Source organism: Callithrix jacchus, chromosome 1, assembly GCF_049354715.1.
Source record: "Callithrix jacchus isolate 240 chromosome 1, calJac240_pri, whole genome shotgun sequence".
Classification (NCBI taxonomy): Eukaryota; Metazoa; Chordata; class Mammalia; order Primates; family Cebidae; genus Callithrix; species Callithrix jacchus.
The window spans coordinates 106,139,435-106,162,055 of NC_133502.1; the positions used below are offsets into that span (position 1 = coordinate 106,139,435).

The 22,621-nt window shown below is 36.6% G+C and overlaps 1 protein-coding gene across 7 annotated transcripts in view; it reads left to right on the plus strand.

Moving 5' to 3' along the window:
• The window catches only part of LOC144581922 (intermembrane lipid transfer protein VPS13A), a 237,895-nt gene that overhangs the window by 83,259 nt on the left and 132,015 nt on the right, over positions 1 to 22,621 (plus strand). For all 7 annotated transcript variants that reach the window (XR_013533366.1, XM_078367850.1, XM_078367836.1 and 4 more), the window contains 8 exons: positions 7,554 to 7,638; positions 9,886 to 10,040; positions 10,470 to 10,626; positions 14,219 to 14,298; positions 15,966 to 16,025; positions 16,225 to 16,378; positions 17,792 to 17,908; positions 17,988 to 18,091. Coding sequence is in view for 6 of the 7 variants with exons in the window: in XM_078367850.1 (XP_078223976.1) it covers positions 7,554 to 7,638; positions 9,886 to 10,040; positions 10,470 to 10,626; positions 14,219 to 14,298; positions 15,966 to 16,025; positions 16,225 to 16,378; positions 17,792 to 17,908; positions 17,988 to 18,091 (912 nt within the window). In the remaining variant the exon portion in view is untranslated. The remainder of the gene's footprint in view (positions 1 to 7,553; positions 7,639 to 9,885; positions 10,041 to 10,469; positions 10,627 to 14,218; positions 14,299 to 15,965; positions 16,026 to 16,224; positions 16,379 to 17,791; positions 17,909 to 17,987; positions 18,092 to 22,621) is intronic.

A 22,621-nucleotide genomic window follows, 5' to 3' on the forward strand; every position in this document is an offset into this window, starting at 1 on the left:
GTCAGTTTGTCAAACTCATTCTCCATCCAGTTTTGTTCCATTGCTGGCGAGGAATTGTGATCCTTTGGAGGAGAAGAGGTGTTCTGGGTTTTGGAATTTTCAGTCTTTTTGCACGGGTTTTTCCTCACCTTTGGTCTTTGATGTTGTGACCTTTGGATGGGGTTTTTGTGTGGAGATTCTTTTTGTTGATGTTGATGCTATTTTTTTCTGTTTGTTAGTTTCGCTTCTAACAGGCTCCTCTGCTGCAGGTCTGCTGGAGTTTGCTGGAGGTCCAATCCAGACCCTGTTGGCCTGGGTATCACCAGCGGAGGCTTCTGAACAGCAAGGATTACTGCCTTTTCCTTTCTTTGAAAGGTTCATTCCAGAGTGGCGCTTGCCGTATCCCAGCTGGAGGTCTCTTATATGAGGTGTCTGTTGACCCCTGCTGGGAGGTGTCTGCCAGTCAGGAGGCACTGGGGTCAGGGACCTACTGGAGGAGGCAGTCTGTTCCTTAGTAGAGGTCAAGCACTGTGCTGGGAGATACACTGCTTCAGAGCCAGCAGGCAGGAACATTTAGTCTGCTGAAGCTGTGTCCACAGCCGCCCCTTCCCCCAGGTGCTGTGTTCCAGGAAGACGAGAGTTTTACCTATAAATCCCTGACTGGGTGCTGGCTTTCTTTCAGAGATACCCTGCCCAGAGAGGAGGAATCTAGAGAGGCAGTCTGGCTACAGTGGCTTTTCTGAGCTGCAGTGGGCTCTGCCCAGTTCGAACTTCCAGGTGGCTTTGTTTACAGTGTGAGGGGAAAACCACTTACTCAAACCTCAGTAATGGTGGATGCCCTTCCCCCCACCAAGTCTGAGAGTCCCAGGTTGATTCAGACTGCCGTGCTGCCAGCGAGAATTTCAAGCCAGTGGATCTTAGCTTGCTGGGCTCTGTGGGGGTGGGATCTGCTGAGCTACATCACTTGGTTCCCTCTGTCTTGCTGTCATTCCAGGTGCCACTGGGGTATGAAAAAAAAAATAATAAAACTCCTGCAGCTAGCTCCATGTCTGCCCAAATGGCTGCTCAGTTTTGTGCTTGAAACCCTCGACCCTGTGGCATAGGCACCTGAGGGAATCTCCTGGTTTGCAGGTTGCGAAGACTGTGGGAAAATGTAGTATCTGGGCTGGATACACTGTTTCTCATGGCACAGTCCCTCATGGCTTTCCTTAGCTGCAGGAGGGTATCCCCTAACCTCTTGTGCTTCTCAGGTGAGGCCAAGCCCCACCCTGCTTTGGTTCACCCTCTGTGGGCTGCACCCACTGTCTAACCAGTCCCCATGAAATAAGCCAGGTGCCTCAGTTGGAAATGCAGAAATCACCCATCTGATGTTCGAAGGCAGGAAGCATCCAGCACAGGAGAAAGATGAAGGCTGGCAGACTCAGCCAGGCTAGTCCTTCCACGTTCCTCTGCTCGTTTTAATCCTAGCCATGCTAGTGGCTGATAGCCCGCCCAGATTGAGGGTGAGTTTGCCTCTCCCAGTCCACTGACTCAGATGTTACTCTCCTTACTTAATACCCTCATAGACACATTCAGGAACAATACTTTGCATCCTTCAGTCCAGTCAGGTTGACACTCACTATTAACTGTCACACTGTTCCAGTTCAGATGTCTTTGAGCATATTCTACTTTGAGCTCACTGAACTTCTTGGATTTATATATGCATGCTTTTTATCAAATTTTTGGCAGTTATTCCTTCAGATATTCCTTTTTCCTTCTCTTTTACTTCTTGTTGGAATTTAATGTATTTATTGGCCCAGTTGATGGTGTTGCATTGGTTTCTTAGATTGTGTTTACTTTTCTTCATTTGTTTTTCATTTTTAATTGACCTATCTTCATTTTTACTGATTCTTCTGCCTACTTAAATTCAAAATGCCATTGAAATTGTCCAGGGAATTTTGCTTTCTGGTATTATATTTTTCAGGTCTAGAGTCTTTGTTTGGTTTCTTTTTATAATTTCTGTCTCATTATTAATGTATTCTGTTTTTTGCAACATAATTCTCCTGATTTCCTTGAGGTATTTGTTTATGGTTCCTTTTAGCTTTCTGCATATTTAAGAAAGGTTATTTAAAGTACTTTTATTTTTGTCGGTAGTTAAAATACTTGTGCTTCTGCATGAGCTGTTTCTGCTTAATATATTCTGTGAATTAGACATACCTTCTTGTTTGCATGCATTATCTTGATAGTGTAATCAGACAAAGGAATTGTAAGAAAACTACAGACCTGGCAGGGCCAGGTGGCTCATGCCTGTAATCCCAGCACTTTGGGAGGCCGAGGCATGTGCATTACGAGGTCAGGAGATCGAGACCATCCTGGCCAACGTAGTAAAAATGCGTCTCTACTGAAAATACAAAAAATTAGCTGTGTGGTGGCACGTGCCTGTAGTCCCAGCTACGTGGGAGGCTGAGGCAGGGGAATCACTTGAACCCGGGAGGTGCGGAGATTGCAGTGAGCCAAGATGGAGCCACTGCACTCCAGCCTGGGTGACAGAGCAAGACTGTCTCAAAAAACTTAAACAAAAAATAAAAAAAAAGAAAGAAAAAGAAACCTAGAGACCAATATGTTCATTGACATAGATGCAAAATATTTTAAGAAATGTTATAACTAAACAATATGATATTAAAAACATATAATGCTCTGTGACCAAATGGTTTAACCCTAGGAGTTTGAAGATGTCATAAATCATTGTTTGCTAACCACATTAATGGAGTAAGGGAGAAAAAGTATATGATCATTTCCATAGAATTGGAAAAAACATTAACTAAATTCTGTGACCATTCATGATAAAAATCTCTCAACGAACTGGGAAAAGAAGGGAACTTCCTCCGCTTGGTAAAGGACATCTAGAAAAATCTATAGCCATTATCATTCTTATTTGGATAAACATCGAATGCTTTTCTTGTAAGATGAAATATATTGCAAGAATGGTTTTTCTCACCACTTCCTTACAAATTCTTGCATCTGCACTAAGTCAAGAGAAATAAAGGTAGAATGGAAAAGAAAAAGTAAAACTACCATTTGCAAATTATATGATCAATTATGGAGAAAGTACTCAGGAATATAGAAGAAAATACCACTAAGAAGAAGAAGCAAGTTTAGCTAGGTTGCAGGGTAAAATAATTTAAGTATTAATTGTCTCTAAAAGTGAAATTAAGGAAAAAAGTTTTTCAGAAGAGAATTTAAAAAGATTACTTAGGAAAAATTCAACAGAAGTGCAAGACCCGTATACCCAAATCTACAAAACATTTTTTAAAAAGATTAAGGAAGATTTAAATCAATAGAGTCATACATGTATTCAAGGATTGGTGGATTTTATTCAGATGGAAATCTCTACAAACTCTGTAGATTTCTCACAATCTTAGTCAGAATACCAGCACAGTTTGCTTTTGGAAAAAAATAAGGTTATTATAAAGTGTATCTGGAAATGCAAAGGACATATAATAGACAAAACAATTTTGGACAATAATTATGTTTGAGGATTTCCAATAGTTGATTTTGTAGGGGAGAAAAGATTTCTCACCCATTGTAGTGTTCATGGTTGAGGCCTCTTTAACAAAAGACAGATTAACAAGAGAAAAGCCTACCATAATAAAAATTTGTGACATGGAGCCCTCACAAATTTAGACCCAAAGAAACAGGGAAAAGTATATATTTTAAAATAATAAGTTGCACAGAATTATGTTTGGATTACAAGAGGATATGATCTAAGGGTAATGAAATGGAGGGAACGTTAGTGGGTCTGTCTGTTGAGATTCTTTTTGGTGTCTCTCTCTGATACTTATTTCCTCTAGGTATAGGAAGTGAATGAGAGTGATATGATCTACTTTGAAGGAAGGTCCGAGAGTTCTTTAGGTTTGCTTCAGAGGAGAAGGGCACAGGAAGGTCAACAAAACCTTCCTGCTTCTGCTGTTTTATAAAATGCCAAGATACCATCTTTGGGGGGCAGCATGTCCTAAATCTCATCAGTTTCAAGGCTTACCATATAGCTACTTAAAGAAAGTGTGATAGTGGCTTAAGGATAGATATACAGATCAATAAAGCGGAATAGTGTTCAGAAATAATTGTATAATATATACTGGCTGGGCACAGTGGCTCACACCTGTAATCCCAGCACTTTGGGAGGCTGAGGCTGGCAGATCACTTGAGGCCAGAAGTTCAAGACCAGCCTGGTCGACATGATGAAAACCCGTCTCTACTAAAAATATAAAAATGAGCTGGGCGTGCTGGCACACACCTGTAGTCCCAGCTACTCAGAAGGGTGTGGCAAGTATCACTTGAACCTGGGAGGCAGAGGTTGCAGTGAACCAAGATGCTGCCACTACATTCCAGCCTGGGTGACAGAAGGAGACTCTATTTCAAAAAAATAATAATAATTGTACAGTTGTATGGTTAATAATGTATTTGATTTATTACAAAGGTGCCAGCCTAGCTTAGTGGGGGAAGGATCACCTTTTCAACATACAGTACTGAAAGAACTGGATTTCCATGTGGAAAGTAAATGAATTTCAACCCTTATATCATAAGTGGAATTTAACTTGAAAGGAAACGTAGACCTAAATATAAAGGCCACAGGTATAGTTTCTGGAACAAAAAATGTAGGAGAAAATGTTTCAATCCTTGCAGTAGGTAAATATATCTTAGGATATAAAAAGCTTACATAGGCAGGGCATGATGGCTCATGCCTGTAATCCCAGCACTTTGGGAGGCCAGGGCAGGCGGATCTTGAGGTCAAGAGATCGAGACCATCCGGGCCAACATGGTGAAACCCGTCTACTAAAAATACAAAAATTAGCAGGGTGTGGTAGTGCATGCCTGTAGTTTCAGCTACTCAGGAGACTGAGGCGCAAGAATCACTTAAGCCTGGGAAGGGGAGATTGTGGTGAGCTGAGATCATGCCACTGCGTTCCAGCTTGGCAACAGAGCAAGACTCTTGTCTAAAAATAAAAGAAAATAACAGGAAAGAAAATAAATTGGACTTTATCAAAATTAAAATTTTCTGCTCTTTGAAAGATATTTTTAAAAAAAAGGTGAGGAAACCATGTAACCTCTGCTTGGGAAAAAAATTTGCAAAAATATTTTTAATATTTCTTGACTTGTATGTAGAATATACGAGAAGACTAACCGCTCAGTAATAAATAACTAGATAGATAACATTTATTACTCATCAGAAAAATGCAAATCAGGGCAGGTATGGTGGTTCACGCCTGTAATCCCTGCTCTTTGAGAGGCTGAGATGGATGGATCACAAGGACAGGAGTTCAAGAACAGCCTGGCCAAGATGGTGAAAACATCTGTACTAAAAACACAAAAATTAGTCAGGCGTGGTGGCGGATACCTGTAATCCCAGCTACTCAGGAGGCAGAGGCAGAGCATTGCTTGAACCTGGGAGGTGGAGGTTACAGTGAGCCGAGACTGTGCCACTGCACTCCAGCCTGGGTGACAGAGGGAGACTCCATCTGGGAAAAAAAAAGAAAAGAAGAACAAAGCAAATCAAAGCCACATAGAAATACTACCACACAGTGGTTAGAATGGCTAAAAATAAGAAGAATGACAATACCATGTCAAGATATTGACATGACAAAGATTTAAAACTCTCATACATTACTTGTGAAACTTGAAAATAGTGTAATCCTTTGTAATATAGTTTGGTAGTTTTTAAAAATAAGGGTATGTATGTACTTACCTTGTGACTAGGGAATTCTACTCCTAGGTTTTTACCCAAGAGAAATGAAGTCATATGCCCACCAAAAGACTTGAACTAGAATAATTACAGTAGGGTTATTCATAATAGTAAAAAGTTGCATAAAACCCATTTGTCTATCCAGAAGTGAATGGATAATAAAAAATAGTATTATTTACATAATAGAATACTAAGAAAAAAAATACCAATACATGTAGCAGTGATGGGTAGTGATTGTGTGTAGGGGGAGCTTTCCTCAAAACCCCAGGGTATTTTAGGAAATAGAACACAGGATTACTTGCCAATTTATTTAGGAGCTTAACAAAACCTGTATTCAAAAACCTAACAAAAACGTTATATAAGAGGAAAATAATAGCCCTGTTTCACTAATAAATGTAAAATATAAAAATTTCAAAACTTTGAAAGTTGAAATTAAGTTAACATATTTGTTACTTTTGGGGGGGATGCTTAATGATTGCAAGGAGCGTAAAGGAGGCTTATGAGTTGCTTGTAATGTTTCATACTGGACCTGGGTGGTTGGTAGGTTGTGTATGTTGACTTTGTGAAAATGTATTGAACTTTATACTTAGAGTTTATGTACTTCGGTGTAGTACTTTAAAATGTACTTCAAAAAAAAATTCTGCTGCTGCTTCCCAAAATGAACAGAATTTCAAAGAAGGGTAAACACAAATAACCAGTGAAGCTATTTGTGTTTGATATGGTATGTAACCGTTATGCATTTGTCAAATTGTAATTAAAACTAGGATGACATGGCCAGTGAGACTGATGGAATTTAAAATCTTTGAACACCCTAAGCATTGTGAGGATATGGAGATACAGAAACTGTACTGCTGGTGTTGGTGTAATGTCTTGGCACCACTTATGAAAATGCTGTGATAGCGTTGAATAAGGTGAACATATGTAATTTCACTCTTTGGAAAAGTTCCACACACAAGCCCTTGTCGGTATATCAAGGATGTTTATAGTAGTGCTACAAGCAAAAGCAAAAATCTATAAGCAACATAAATACTCAGCAAGTATATAGTGGACAAATAAGTAGTGGTTTATTCATCAGTGCAATACAGTATCACAGTAAAATTCAATAAACTATCAATATGGTTAAAATTTAAACATTGTTTTGTAAAAGAAAAAGTCACAGGAAAATGTATGTCACATGTCCTACAGTTTGGAAAGAGGCAGGGGTAAATGATCTGTTACTTAGATAATCATTCGTAGGAACTAAAGTACAAACAACTAAATAAAAGCAAGATCATGATGAGTGGTAGGGAACATGACAGGGAGAAATGAGACCTGTGAGGAACACAAAAGATGCTTCTAGGTCAGGGTATGGTAATGTTTTGTTGCTTGGCGGGGTTGGAAGATTCAGGTGTGTCTTTTATTATTATTTTTTTAAACTGTAAAATTTGTTTTTGTATATGCTATGTATCTCCAAACTGTAAAAAAGTAAATTTCCTGAAATACCTTTCAAAGATTAAAAATAAAACTAATCTCCCCAATTATAGAGGCTTTAAGTATTAGGATTGTGTTTTCCTCACGATGTCCTGATTTAATACAATGTTGAGTTAAAATATAAGATCTCTTTCTACTCAAAGCCTGCCCTCAAAGACATTATTACAACAGTTCTACAATTTTTATTTAGCCTTAAAATTGTAAAACTTTCTTAAAATGTATACTTTATAATTTATTTTTCTAATTTAGACCTGATATCTTCTCAGTCAATTCAAACTGGATAGCTTTTTGTCAAAGCTATTGTAGAACTTTGAATAAACATCTTTTGAATAAGTGTTGAATAAACATTTTCGTGCTAATCCACAGTGACTTACTTTCCTTTCAGATTCAAACATCTGCTTCTTTGGGAACAACACAGATTTCACAGAAAATAATTCCTCTCTTGGAACTTCCATCTGTTTCTGAAGATGGTAAAATGAAACTGCTTAAGGACATTTTCCTTATTTTATTTTATTAAAATAATTTCTATTTTGAGGCATACATAGAGGAAGGAAAATACCTTTTCCTTTTAACCTCTAGGTTCTTGTTTGAGGCTCTGTTAATGAAAGACAAATGAATATGAGAAAACAGGCAGATTTACTAGCATCATATTTCCTGGGTACATGTGAGAAACTCAGGGATGATTAACTCAAGGTGGTGATGAAAATTTGGGTTTATATACCAGTTTGGGCTTAAACAAAGGAAAAGAGGTTTTAGGCTTCAGGGTTGAGGTTGCTGGGGAGGCAAGTTATATGGGAAGGCAACCAAATAAAGTATAGTAAGCAGGGGTAAAGTTTGTTATGCGGATTTGTTATGTTTTCTCCTTTGATGACAATGTCTTATGATTAAGAGTCATCTTCCCTGTTACAGAAAGGAAGGTACCTTTACAAGGTAGATTTTCTTTGTAAAGGTTAATTTCCCTTATAAAAGGGAAATTTACGATCTGTCTTCAGAGCTTTTCCTGTGTCTGCTGTTTCTCAAAATAACTGATTCAGTATAACCCTTATGCCAAAAAGACATGTTTTCTAGTGGCATATTTTAGTCTTCTGTAGTAAGATAAGAAATTTCAGGCAATAGCAGATGTTTGTATATTTTCAGGAAATTTTTACTTAAATTTGTTTAAAATAGCACAATTCCTTAAAGTTGCTTTTGCAATGGGAGTTTTTTGGTATCACGTTGAACTCAAAATGATAAGGACCACTAATAAGCTAATTATCTTTATTTGCCTGTTAAGAAACTCCACACAACTTCATAGATGTCTTAATTTATAATGTGTTTTTTAGTTATTTGGAAAATTTTGCTATAGCATATTTAAAACATTTTTAAAAATCTAATGTTTATGAAAGGATAATCATCTTAATTACCCACATTTACATATTTTAGGAATTATTGCCGAGTTTAAAATGAGGAAACTGAGGCCAGTATAAGAAAATTAAATTCCGGTTTATTCAGCTCCCGGGCAAGGTTCTATGGTCCGGGAAAGGGGCCAGAGAAGTCGAGCTGACTTCCTGGGGTGTGGGGTTTTTAGGGCTGTGAGTAATGAGTAATAGCTGGGTGCTCTGATTGGCTTCAGAGGAGAGGGATTGGGATGGGGCGGGCCACTATTATTTGGCGGGTTGTTGGACCGGTTTTTCCAATGCAAGAGCCGGCCAGGGTTTCATTAGCTGGGGCCTTCCAGGGGAACCATGTGCAGAGCTAGGTGCCGAGTGCAGAGCTAGGTGCTGGGAGCAGAGACCAGTGCCAAGTGCAGAGGTGGGTGCCTGGTGCAGAGTCAGGTGCCGAGTGCAGAATGGGTAGGTGTGTCTGGCCTCCTGGCGAGGCAGCCGGCCTTACACATATAAAAGCTTGTAACTATTGTGATACAAACTACCTGCTTTTAAGTGACCATATTAGAAAAAAAAGTATATGCCTGTATTTCTAAGACTTAAAAATTGACAAATGTTAAATAACAGAAAGTGCCTTGTCGATTCTTGGTTTCTTCGAGTACAAATTTTTCTTTTAGTCACCAGAGAGAAGTTGTAAGATCATCTGCTTTAACTTCAATCTTAGTTTCTTAGGGCTATACTTCTGATTGCTTCATTTAAACCTCGTTTTAATGGTTTTACTAAGTGATCTAATGCTTTTCCAGTTTTTGATCCTTTTTAATGTTAACATATGTGTGTGTATATACATATACCTATATTTGTGCATATATACATATACAAAGTAGTGCCTGACTTCAGTTTACTTCATTCAAACTCTGCTGCTGATATTGCAGAGTTGATACCTAAGTTTTATTATACTATCCAGGAAGAGTGAGCATGTTAGCACATTACTTTGAATATTCATGGTGTGTGTAATCATTGGCATTGGCATTTCCTGTAAAATTTAAGCAATTTTAAAATAGACTGATGATTTCAAAAGATGGCCTTCTTAAGCTAGAGATTACATTTTAATTTTCCATGCTGCTTTGTCTCCAAGAATGTCATTCAAAAGTACAGTATCCCTTTAAAATTGACAATAAAAAAGTACAGTAGTATCTGTATTATTTTCTATTTATTTTGGTTCTCATGTTTATGTTTGATATTTAAAAGAGAGCCTGAGTGTTTTAATGTTCATATTTATTTCAGAAAAATATTGCAATGCTATTAAATTGATCATTTTTATTATTAGCCTAAATAATGTTCTGTGAAATTTAGACACAGAGGAGGAATTTTTTGATGCACCGTGTAGTCCCTTGGAAGAACCTCCTCAGTTTCCAAGTGGAGTTAAATGTATTCGAACCAGAAAGTTACAAAAGCCAGATTGTTCAGTAAATATGACTACGATTAAAATACGATTTGAAGTACCAAAGGTAGGTAGTGTGGTAAAAGTAACATGGCTTAAATTGTTTGCTATTTCTGCTATTTACAGCTTACGATATAGTCTTATTGTTAAGCACTATCTTTTCATCCGACTACCTTTTTCACCCTAATTAAACTAAATCCAGACTTGCTGTGTGATTCCTCTTCACTCCTTTTTTGTTTGTTTGTTTTGGAGGATGAATTTGCTTAGTCAAGAGTGAGGGATTTAAATGATATATTGTGGGTATTCAATACCTGTTTTTGTGAAAACAATTATTTCTGTAGTGTGTATATTGTTTGTCCGTGTGGGTATAAAATCTCTCCTAAATTTTAATAATATATCAATTATATACCTACCTCATATATTCACATGTAACCCTGTGCACATAAATATGTTTTTGTTTTATGTAGTGGGAGTTTCTTCTTTCTTTCTTTTCCAGGTTTTGATTGAGTTTTATCACCTTGTTGGAGATTGTGAACTACCTGTGATAGAAATTTATGTTTTAGGATTGGGCACAGAAATTGAGATTAGAACATATGATTTGAAAGCAAATGCCTTTTTGAAAGAGTTCTGCTTAAAATGTCCAGAATACTTAGGTAAGAATCTCTATTTTTAAAATAAATAAATTTCATTGTTTGACTACCTGCTCGAGAGTTTTCAGTTCTTTAGGCTCTGAATCAGTACATTTGCCAAAATATTCTCAGAGAACCATTCTATTTTGAGTTAATCTTTTACTGTTATAGTTGGTAATCTGGGGGGTACACCAGAGATAAAATGAAGATAATATTATTTATTATGGAAAATGAGATGGTAATGGTTGAATTTTAAATCTACTTAACTGAGTATTGGAACACTGAATTAGTTTCCTATTGTTGTTATAGCAGTTTACCACAAACTTAGTGTTTAAAAACAACACAAATGTATTATCTTAAAGTTCTGCAGGGCAGAAGTCTGACACCAGTCTCACTGGGCAAAACTCAAGGTGTCAGTAAGACTCCTTTAGGGAGGCTGTAGAGGAGGGTACATTTCATTGTTCAGTCAGCTGTTGGCAAAATTCATTTACACATGGTTTAGGTCTCTGTTTCCTTGTTGCCTGTTAGTGGATGGCTGCCGTTAGGGCTGTGTTGCTTTTTTTTTTCTTTTCTCCACCCCCACCGCCCCCCCAGCGGTAATAGAGAGGCCTCTGCTTTTTGCACATAGCTGCTAACCACTACAAGGCATCAGATCCTCCTCCTATCTCTAACCTCCTGCCTTTTGCTTCCACTCTTAAAAACTCTAGTGATTAGACTGTTCACACCTCAAAAATCCAGGATAAATTCCCCTTAACCTTAACCTTAATCACATCTTCCATGTCCCTTTTGCCATATGAGATACCATATCAGAGTTTGGGGGATTAGAGTGTAGGCGTCTTTGTTGGGGCAGAGGGCAGTATTCTGCCTACTGCAAACCTTTTGTGTTCCAGAAGCATAATGGATACATGATCCCTAAGAAAATGCTCTGTTTCCTATGTTAGGTAATTAGGAGGATATTATTTATATTTCTTTCTTCATTTTTTGTTTATTTTTCCTTGAAAGATAATTGTGGATAGTAGAGGGAATTATTAGGATACCAGTTTCATTTTGTTAAACTCCTTTGTAGCATAATAGTATTATGTATGAGCAGAGGTGGAATTAAAATTTTTTAAATAGACTTAATTTTTTAGAGCAGTTTTAGATTCATGGCACAAGTGAGCAGAATGTACAGAAATTTCCCATATACTCCTTGTACCCACACCTGTATAGCCTTTTTCATTATCAACATCCTCCACCAGAGTGGTACATTTGTTACAATTGATGAACCTACATTGACACGTCATTGTCATCAAGAGTCCACAATTTACATTAAGGTTTACTATTGCTTTTATACGTTATGTTTGGACGTGTATAATGACATGCATCTACCATTATATTCTAATATGGAGTAGTTTTACTGCCCTAAAAATCCTCTGTGCGCCACCTATCTGTCCCTCCCTCCCACTTAACCCCTGACAATTGCTGGTCCTTTTACTGTCTCCGTAGTTTTTCCAACATGTCACAGAATTGGAATCATACAATATATATCCTTTTCAGATTGACATCTTTCACTTAGTAACATATACTGAAGTTACCTCCATGTATTTTCATAAGCGGGTATCTCATTTCTTTTTAGCAATGAATAATACTCTATTGTCGTGATATACCACAGTTTATTTATCCATTTATGTACTGAAGGATATCTTGGTTGCTTCCAAGGTTTGGCAATTGTTAATAAAGCTGCTGTGAACATCTGAATGCAGGATTTTGTGTAGACGTCAATTTTCAGTTTCACTGGGTAAATACCAAGGAACATGATTGCTAAGTCATCAGGAAACAGTTTGCTCTATAATGGGAAAGAAAAGTAAACCAACTTGACAGTGTTCTGCAGCAACTCAGGAACTTTATAGCAGTTACTGATTTTTATGTTTATTCTTATGTTTGTTTTCCCAAGAACAAAGGATTAAAAACCCCTTGCAAACAGAAAAAGAGTATACAATTATTATTGCACTATGTTTTCTCAGAGGGAGTGAACAGCACAGTTTCTTGTACAAAGTAGATGATCAGTAAATAGTTGTTCAATGAATGAATAAATGTATATACAAACTGGGAACTTTCTTAAGGCTCGAAGTGTGCTTAGCACCTGCAGTAGAAGATAGATTTATATGCTAAGCATTAAGTTCGGAGGACACTGTGCAATTTGTGGCATTTTTTTTCCTCAAGAATTGTATGATTAGTTTGTAGTCCTTTCTTCCAGTCTTTAGATACTAATATTCTAGCAACCATAAATCTTTTAGTGATGAGAGTTTTAAAGGCTTTCTATAGACTGTCTCCTACAGTGGTTTTCTTAGTAGATCACGTTTTGAGCAGAAGCAGAAATATTAAAATGGGAGAGCTCTCTTTTCCCCCCTCACGTGACATGCCGCAGGGATGTGCACTTCCCTGGGGAGCATGCAGATGGGCAGTCGTAGGGGCTGTGGGAAGTGCTTTTGGACTCTGGCCCCAGGGTAGCGTCTAGGGGTATGTGTCTACAACCCCTAAAGCCCAAGTGGGAATGTGTTACAGTATGCTCTTCCAGCTTTGCCATCTGCAGACGGCTTGCATTAATCAGCTTAATAGACTTTCTTATTGCAAAGGCAGGGGGCCAATGTGATGGCCTGAGTTCTTGCCCAGTGTACCAGAAGAGTCAGATCACATGTGGGCTGGAAGGATGAGTGCAAGGTTTTATTGAGTTATGGAGGTGTCTCTCAGCAAGGTGGATGGGGAGCCGAAAGAGGGGTATGGAGTGGGAAGGTGGTCTTCCCCTGAAGTTGGGCCACCCAGCAGACAGAGGCTTCTCTGACTGCCCCTGGCTGAATTCCCCTGGGCATCCAGATATCCTTCCTCTTCTCTTTTTCTCTGCCGTGCTGCCCCGCCACTCTCCACCACTCTTTTCCTCTGCTCTTCTCAATGTTTAGCTGCTTGTATCTGTGCCCACTAAGGCCCCAGGCTTATATGGGCACAGGATGGCAAGTGTGGTGGGCCAAAAGGCAGCTTTCTGGGCGCAAAAACAGGAATGCCTGTTCTAACTTAGGGCCTCTGGTCTTCAGGTTTAAGGGTGGGGCCTTTGCTGAGAAATTGCCCTCTTCTACCCGGTATTTCCGTGTCTCCTGTCTATATCAGTGTAACTAGTAAAAACTGATGATATGGTAATAGGGTTTATTTTAGTCCAAACTAATATACAGAAGACCTTAATGCTTCATCTCATTCCCATTCTGTCTTCTGAACAGCTGGGTTTTCAAGGACTCTGATGATTTCTTTTTAGTTATTTCAGTGATTCAGGGCCAGAATTCTTTTCATTGTTTCTAAAAACTATTCTGATTTCTCTTTAATTCCTAGTTTTTCTTACCTTACGTTCTATCTAGGTTTAGAAGGGCATGAGACTTGATTGTTGTGGCACTCAAGGGAATTGTGAGAAGAAGTTGCATTTTTAGAGTTTAAAGAACAAATAAGTGACCTGACTTGGGTAAGGTAGAATCCAAGGCCCAGAACTCATACAGGAAAGCCTTCTTTTGCAATTATATGATTAGTAAGATTGCTTGCATTTATTTTCAGTTAGCTTTCCTATGAAAGGATGATTTTTAAAAATTATTTTTAGATGAAAACAAGAAACCAGTTTATTTGATTACAACACTGGATAACACAATGGAAGACCTGTTAACGCTGGAATATGTAAAGGTACGCACTTTGATATATATCTGCTTAGTATGGTAAGTATGTTGCTGAAATGTTATAATCAAGCTTTGTAAGTTTGTTATTACTCAGTTGTTTAATCTTCACTCTGACATAACCTCTCTGTAACATCTAAAACTAAGGGTTTTTTTGATTTTGTCATCTTCTATTAAATAGTTATGAATTATAAATACTTCATATAGAAAAATAAGATTATGTTCTAAGTAGAAATGACCTGCAGTTTGATTTTTTTCCCTCTCAACAGGGTACTGAGAAAGAAACACACTTTTTAGATAGAGTGTATTGTTATATGATATGAGATAATGCTTTCATTTTATTTTCCACTGTTTTGTGAAGTGATCTGATACTCTTAGTGTCAATAACTCCATTCCTGTTTTTATTGATTTATGATATCCATTTTATCACTTGTTAAGCTTTTCTGTGTACTGTGGTCTGTTTCTAATTTTTCTGTGTTTCTGTTGACTTATTTTTATATGTGTCAGACTATTTTAATAATTACTTTATAATAAGAGTAATGGAGAAAGCATTTAATCACTTTTAAAACCATTTTTGCTATCCATTATTGATTAGATATTTTAAGATTTTTGTTGTTGTTGTAGATGCATTATATAGCTTTTATATAACAAAAGTGTTCTAGATGTAAAGAAAATGTACATATACAAAATTGAACACTATTCAGCCTTAAGGGTGGGGGCGGGGAAATCCTGTCATTTGTGACAATATAGATGAATGTGGAGGACATTATATTAAGTGAAATAAGCCAAGCACAGAAAGACAAATACTGCATGATCTTCTTTATGTGTGCAATCTAATGAAACTGAACTCATAGCAGTAGAGAACAGAGTGATGGTTACCAGAAGGTAGTAGGGATGGGAGGGAGGAAGGAGGGAGATAATAGAGACTTGTCAATCAAATGGTACAAAGTTCCAGATAGACAGGAAGAATACTTTTTGAGATCTGTTGTACAGCAGGAGGACTGTAGTCAATAATAATGTGCTGTTTACTTCAACTAAGGAAGTGAATTTCAAATGTCTTACTACAAAAAAAGATAGGAAAGCGAGGCGATAGATTTGTTAGTTGGCTTAATTTAGTCATTAAACATTGTATACATACGTCAAAAACATCACATTGTGCTCCATAGTGTATTTAATTGTGATTTGACAGAAATATTATTAATACATTTTTTAAAAGGAAAAACCACAGAGTATTTGGATACTTGGTGGACAATTCTGTCACAAATTTTGTTTTTAAATACAGGAAGAATTAGGAAGAACCATACAGAGTTGTTGATGACTGAAAGATTATTCTCCACACTTGATAATATCCAACATTTCCTCTCTTTATAATAAGAATGATAGTATGTAACATTTATTGAATACTTACTATGTGCCAAGAGAGTCCCATACTTACATTTTCTTTTGTTCTGGTGAAGCAGCTGCTTATTTAGGTAATTATGTGTGTGTGTGTGTGTGTGTGTGTGTGTGTGTGTGTGTGTGTATGTATATATATGTGTATATATATATGCACATATATATATATACACGTATAGGAACAGCTGGAAAATTATATAAATGTGTATTAGGACTGTAATGTAATTGTATATGTATGTCTTCCTAACAAATCCTAAACAGATTTGTTTTCTCTTTGGCTAGGCTGAAAAGAACGTACCCAACTTGAAAAGTACCTATAACAATGTTTTACAGTTGATTAAGGTATGAGTAGATAATTTATTTTATAATTATATACTGTATTTCTGTTTCTTACAAAAATTATTATAACTGGAATGGTAAGATCCTTAAAGATAAGAAAATATTATAAATTGTATCCTTTATGCCGCGAAGCATAGTGCCTTGTAGAGAGCTGGCAAGCAAATACTTATTGACCTATCACTAAAACAGCTTTGTTCTTCAGGTAAATTTTTCCTCTTTGGATATTCATTTACACACTGAAGCACTTCTGAATACAATAAATTATCTTAATAATATTCTTCCACAATCAGAGGAAAAATCAGCCCCAGTGTCCACTACAGAGACTGAAGACAAAGGAGATGTGATTAAAAAATTAGGTATGCTTTTTAAAATTCAGCATCAACTTGCTTTTTTTTTTTCTTAAACCAAGTAGGTCAATAAATCTAGACTCTGGCTTTATTATTAACTTTGAATATTGGCTTCAGAATTCTCTTGCCTGTGTTAATATATAGAAGGACTGATTATATGCCAGGGTAATTGTAGAAAATAATGGCAAATATAACTACTGCTGAATAAATTGTGGCTGTTGTTTATCATATATAATAATTGGTTTTAATTTTTAATTTTTTTTTTGAGATGGAGTCTTGGCTCGCTCACAAGGCTGGAGTACCGTGGCGTGATCTCAGCTCATTGCAACCTCCTCCTCCTCGGTTCAAGCAATTCTCCTGCCTCAGCCTCTAGAGTAGCTGAGACTCTTAAGCCTGTACCACCACACCTGGCTAATTTTGGTATTTTTTACTAATAGAGACGGGGTTTCACTATGTTGTCCAGGATGGTCTCAATCTCTTGACCTTGTGATCTGCCTGCCTTGGCCTCCCAAAGTGCTGGGATTACAGGTGTAAGCCACTGCACCCAGCCTTGGTTTTAGTTTAAGAATATACAGTAGGAGTATTAGATCAAAAACATTTTTTTCTTCCATCTCCCTCCCAGTAGGAGTATTAGATTTAAATTAAAATTTATGCATTTAATAACATGATTATTTTATATTAGATCAATATGACAATCAAAATTTGAGTAATTTCAGCTGGGTGTGGTGGCTCATGCTTGCGATCCCAGTGACCCAGGGAGGAAAGGGCTGAGGGGATTGAGGTTGGAGGATCGCTCAAGGCCAGGAGTTCAAAAGTAGCCTGGGCAACATAGCAAGACTGTCTCCAACAAAATTGTAAAAAAATTAGTTGGGCATTGTGGTGTGTGTCTGTAGAGCCAGTTTACTTTGGAGGCTGATGTTGGAGAATCTCTGCAGCCCAGGAATTTGAGGAATGATTGCACCATTGTGCTCCATCCTGGGTGACACTCTTGAGTCCTGGGTGACACCTAGACTCTGTTTCAAAAAAAAAAAAAACAAACAGTATCAGAGAATATTTTAAAATCAGAGTGTAGTACTTTTGAAAAGTGAAAAGTTGCAATGTTGATAATGACAGGTATAACCTAGTAATTATTGGTTCTCAAAAGATTTTTAAATTTATAGCTACAGAGTGTTTTAGTTTCAAATGTTTAGTTTCTTCCAGAAACAGAGTTTTATCTATTTATTTGCATTTGTTTTCATTAGATTTGATTGTTTTTTTAGAATTTTCAATGCAGTAGGGAATATCATACCTTACTTTTAACTGAATTGCAGATCAGGTTTTCTTGACTATCACAATTTGTGGTGATACTTCAGTTACTTTATAAGTATAGCGAGGTAACTACTAAATGTTTTTCCTCATGTTTATTATGAATTTTTTTTTCAGCTTTAAAACTATCCACGAATGAAGATATTATTACTTTGCAGATTTTAGCAGAATTATCATGTTTACAGATCTTTATTCAAGATCAGAAACGTAACATTTCTGAAATTAAGATTGAAGGTAATAAAATTTCACAAAAAGCAAATTACAAGGTATTAAATGAAAGAAAAGGCCGTTAGTCATTCTTTTATTCCCTTAGGGCTTGATTCTGAGATGATTATGAGGCCTTCAGAAACTGAAATAAATGCAAAGCTAAGGAATATAATTGTTTTAGATTCTGATATAACAGCTGTATACAAAAAGGTAAGAATTTTTAAAATTAATAGTACATCATTAAATAGGATTATTCTTTAAGAGTGGTCATAGGTATCAGTTAGACAGTGGTCAGAATTGAGTAATGTGACTTATTATGGGTATGGGTTTTGGAGTCAGGCATAATGGGGTTCTTAGCCCTGCTCCTTAGTAGCTGTGTGACCATTAGCGGGTTACTTAATCTTGGATTCTGTTTCTTTATTTGTAAAATAAGAATTGCAGTATCGCATAAATAAGTATAAATAATGCTTCTAGAACAAAGTTTTGGAAGAGAACCTAGTAAATACCGTTTTCACTTTTTTGGGGGGGGTTCTCTTCATATACTCTGAATCTCCTAATGCATTTTAGATAGATTTGATGGTCTGAAGTCTGAGCGAGATTTTTTAAAAAATCGTATTTTCATCAGTGATTACTATTAAGAGAGTCCTTTGAACTGGATGATTAGTTGTTGAAGGTTAGGGAATTTGTTACTGAGTATGAAACATAAGGTTCCTGGACTGGATACTATTACAGAGTTGAACAACCAACATCCTCCCTGAAGCAGGTAGGATTATGTATTTAAGGAGGTTAAAGGAATATCAGATAGTAGGATGAGGAAAAGGAAGTACTTGTTGAGTCAGGAAGTCAGCATTTGGAATACGTCAGGAAGAAAAAAAATAAATAGATTTAGCCAGTAATACTGATGATATAATGATCACCTGATTTTTATGTTTAAAAATTCTTATTTTTAGTATCTTCTTGTTATGGCTTATTTAGTGGGAGAGAAAAACAGTTTGAGCATCAAAGAGAAATGACTCATAGCAATAAGGAACAAGAGACTTTCCAGAAGCCGTGGTTTTATTTGCTTCTATTACTTTTATTTTTAAAATCATAGTATCAGAGTATTTAAGAAATAGATTATCCATTTTATTTTTCCTATCTAGAAACTAAAGCTCACAGAAATAAAGTATCTACTAAAAGTTAGACAGAACTGAAAGCATGATCCAACCCATTGGTTTTTTTTCTCTGTACTTTTATTTTAAATTTTATATTATTTTATTTTATTGAGACAGTCTTGCTCTATTGCCCAGGCTGGAATGGAGTGGCGCAATTTTCTCTGCCCTTGTGTGTGCCATTTGTTGTTATCTTATTTATTCTGTACAATTTTCCATAGCCTGTATTTTGCTGATTATGTTTTCATGCTATTTAACATGTTACTGTCTCCTGTGTTTCCTTAAATTGATATTTAAATCTCAGGGCACAGTGAGATTCAGGGTTTGGGAGTGGGTGTTGGCAAGATACTTCATAGTTGGTGGTGTGTATTTTCAAAGGAGGCACACAGTGTGCAGCTGTCTTTTTTTTCTTTTCTGTTTTGCCCTGTCTTGGGATAGCTTTCTTTTTTTGATATTAGAAGCTATTTGTTGTGATTTCCTGTAATTTAGTCTTGAGGTCTCCATCTGGAGAGTGGCCATAAGCCAAAATAGCCACTTTCTATTTCCAGGTGCAGGCATGTTGGTCAAATGGGACATTGGGGATAGAACACAATAAAACCCCTGTAAGGGTGCCCACGAGGGAGGCCGACAGGAAGTCTGGAGGCAGTAGGGACATTTCTTCATTTATTAAATGGGAGCGTTCACCAGTCTTTATGCTGGTATCACCAATAATTTTGGCTTTTCAAAATTCTCCAGTAGATTTCTTAGGCAAGGCTCATAGGAACAATATTCCTTGACATTTATATTTGCGGGCAGTTTGGATTTTAAATACTTGACTTGAATTTTCTTTCCTAGATGATCTTAAAACATGTTACTCCATGTCTTATGGCCTAGTATTGGTATTGACAATTCTGATGACAATTTGACTTTCTTTCACCTCTAAGGACTTTGTGATTTTGCCCAGCCATTCAAAGCTAATCTGAAGCTTTCCTAGGGACTTTGGACAGGTAAACATCACAGTAGATGATCAGGAACTGGTTTAGCAATTTTATGGCTTCTCAAATTGAGAGCAACTCTTGCTCTTAGGCTAGTGTGTTTCCTTTGAAAAAAATACTGTAAGTTTAAGCCTGACAGCCTAGATTCCAGAAGCCAATTGGTGAAAGAAGTGGAGGCCTTATCATTTAGTTTATAGATTGTTGCTTAAAATGCCCAGTTTTCAATATGGTGTTTTATTAACCATTTTTCTTTACCTAAAGTCTCCTTGACCACAGCCTTTCTGCTCTAAACTCTGTATTGAGCAAATCTGTTCTGTTGAACTCAGAGTAACAGTCATATAGCCCTACTCATATGACTTGCAGAGGATATTCAGTTTTTTCTTAACTAATTTACCAGTATTTGTATATTTTTATGTATGCAATTTATACATAAGTATGTATATGTAAATTATATATGTATAAATAGTGGTAAATTAGCTGAAAAAACTATATAGTATATAATCATATTTTATGTATATGTAATTCATTCTCTCTCTCTCTCTCTCTGTCCAATCACACAATCAGAGCTCACTGCAGCCTCCACCTTTCCTGGCCAAGGTGATCCTCCCACCTCAACCTTTTGAGTAGCTAGGACTATAGGTGTGTGCCACCATACCCAGCTGATTTCTGTAGAGATGGGGTTTCATCATTTTGCTCAGACTGCCCTCAAACTCCTGAGCTCAGACCACCTGCCTTGGTCTCCCAAAGTACTATTACAGACATGAGCCACCGTGCCTGGCCTTTTTGAGATATTATATTCAGCAAAATATATGAAGCCCTTCTCCACTTGGAATAAATAGTAGTTAATAATATAAAACAATATTAAAAAGTGATACATGCTTTGTAAACCAAGAAGGCAGGGTAATGACAGGTAATGATTCAAGTGTTGTATTAGGATTTTCAAGAAATGCTTTTTTACCGAAGAAACATTTGACCGAAATCTGAACTGTGGATTTGAGGCCTGTTGAAAGAGCATTCCAGGTGGCGGAAAGAGCAGCTATGAAGGCCTTGTTGCAGGAAGCTGCTCCACATATTTTGGGAGGTTGTAGGGGCCTCAGTAACCTTTGGGTAGAATTATTTATCAGTTTCTTTTTCGGTTTGGTTTTTACTTTTTAAAGTCAGATTCATTGAAACAATTTACCTACAGTAAAACTTACCTTTTTTAGTTGTAATTCTGTGAGTTTTGGCAAACATATACTGTTGGGTAATTTATCTTCTGCGGATACAATGGGTCTGTCACTCCTAAAAATTCACTACTGCCCTTTGTAGTTAGCCCTTCTCCCCATCCCAGCACCTTGGAATCACTGCACTGTTTTTTGTTCCTACAGTTTTGCAGTTTCCAAGTATCACGTAAATGGAATCATGAAGTTATGTAGTCCTTCACATCTGCTTTTTTTCTTAGCATATGAGATTTTAATTTTATTGTTTCTTTTTATGTCTTGATCAGTCTGCTTAGAGATTTATTTATTTTATTGATACTTTGAAAGAACGAGCATTTGTTTTGATTGAATGTTCTGTTTTTAATTTTATTTATTTCTGCTTTTTGAAAATTCCTTTTTCTGCCTGCTTTGGATTTAATATGCTCTTCTTAAGGTGGAGTTTAAATTATTGATTTGAAGATATCTATTTTCTATTATAAGCATTTACTACTATAAATATTACTTTAAGCACTGCTTTAGCTGCATTCTGTAAGTTTTTTTATGTTGTATTTTTATTTTCATTCAATTCAAAGTATTTTCTAATTTCTCTTCTGACTTTCTTTACCCATTGTTTATTATGAAGTCTGTTATTTAACTTCTAAATATTGAGATTTTTCAGACCCCTTTCTGTTACTGATTTCTAATTTAAATCCACTATGGCCAGAAGAGAGACCATTTCAGTTCCTTTAAATTTGTTGATACTTTTTTATGATTAATCTTGGTGAATGTTTCAAGTGTACTTGAAATTAATACATGGGCCTGCCTGAGCTAGCTAGATGAATTTGTCTTTCATTATTTTCCATTATTTCTTCAAATCAGTTCTCTGCTTCTGTCTCCCTCTTTCTTTCCCTTTCCCCCTGGCTCCGTTTTCTCCTCCTCCACTTTTTCACTATTCCTCTTCTTGAATTCCTAAAATTCTTACTAGATTTTTGTTTACGGTCCCATAATGTTTGGATGTTCTGTTCAAGTTTGTCTCCCATTGTTATTTTAGTACATTTTAATTTGAATAATTTCTCTTGACCTGTTTTCAAATGTGCTGATTTTGTCGTTGGCTCTGATGAATGTACTGACAAACCCACTGAAGGTTACTTTTCATCTCTGTTACCATGTTTTTAAATGTTTACTATATCCCTTTGATTCTTTTTTCCATTTTGTCTACTATAATAATATTCACCATCTGTTGATGCATATTTTCCACTAGAAGCCTTTACCATATTAATCATAGTAATTAAGATTTTCTGGCTGATAGTTTTAACATCGATGATGTAGATGAGTCTGATTCTGTTGATTGCTTTATTGTTTGTTTGATTTTTTTTTGCCCTTGCTTTTATTGGGCATGTCATAATTATTGATTGAATGTCAGACATCATATCATGT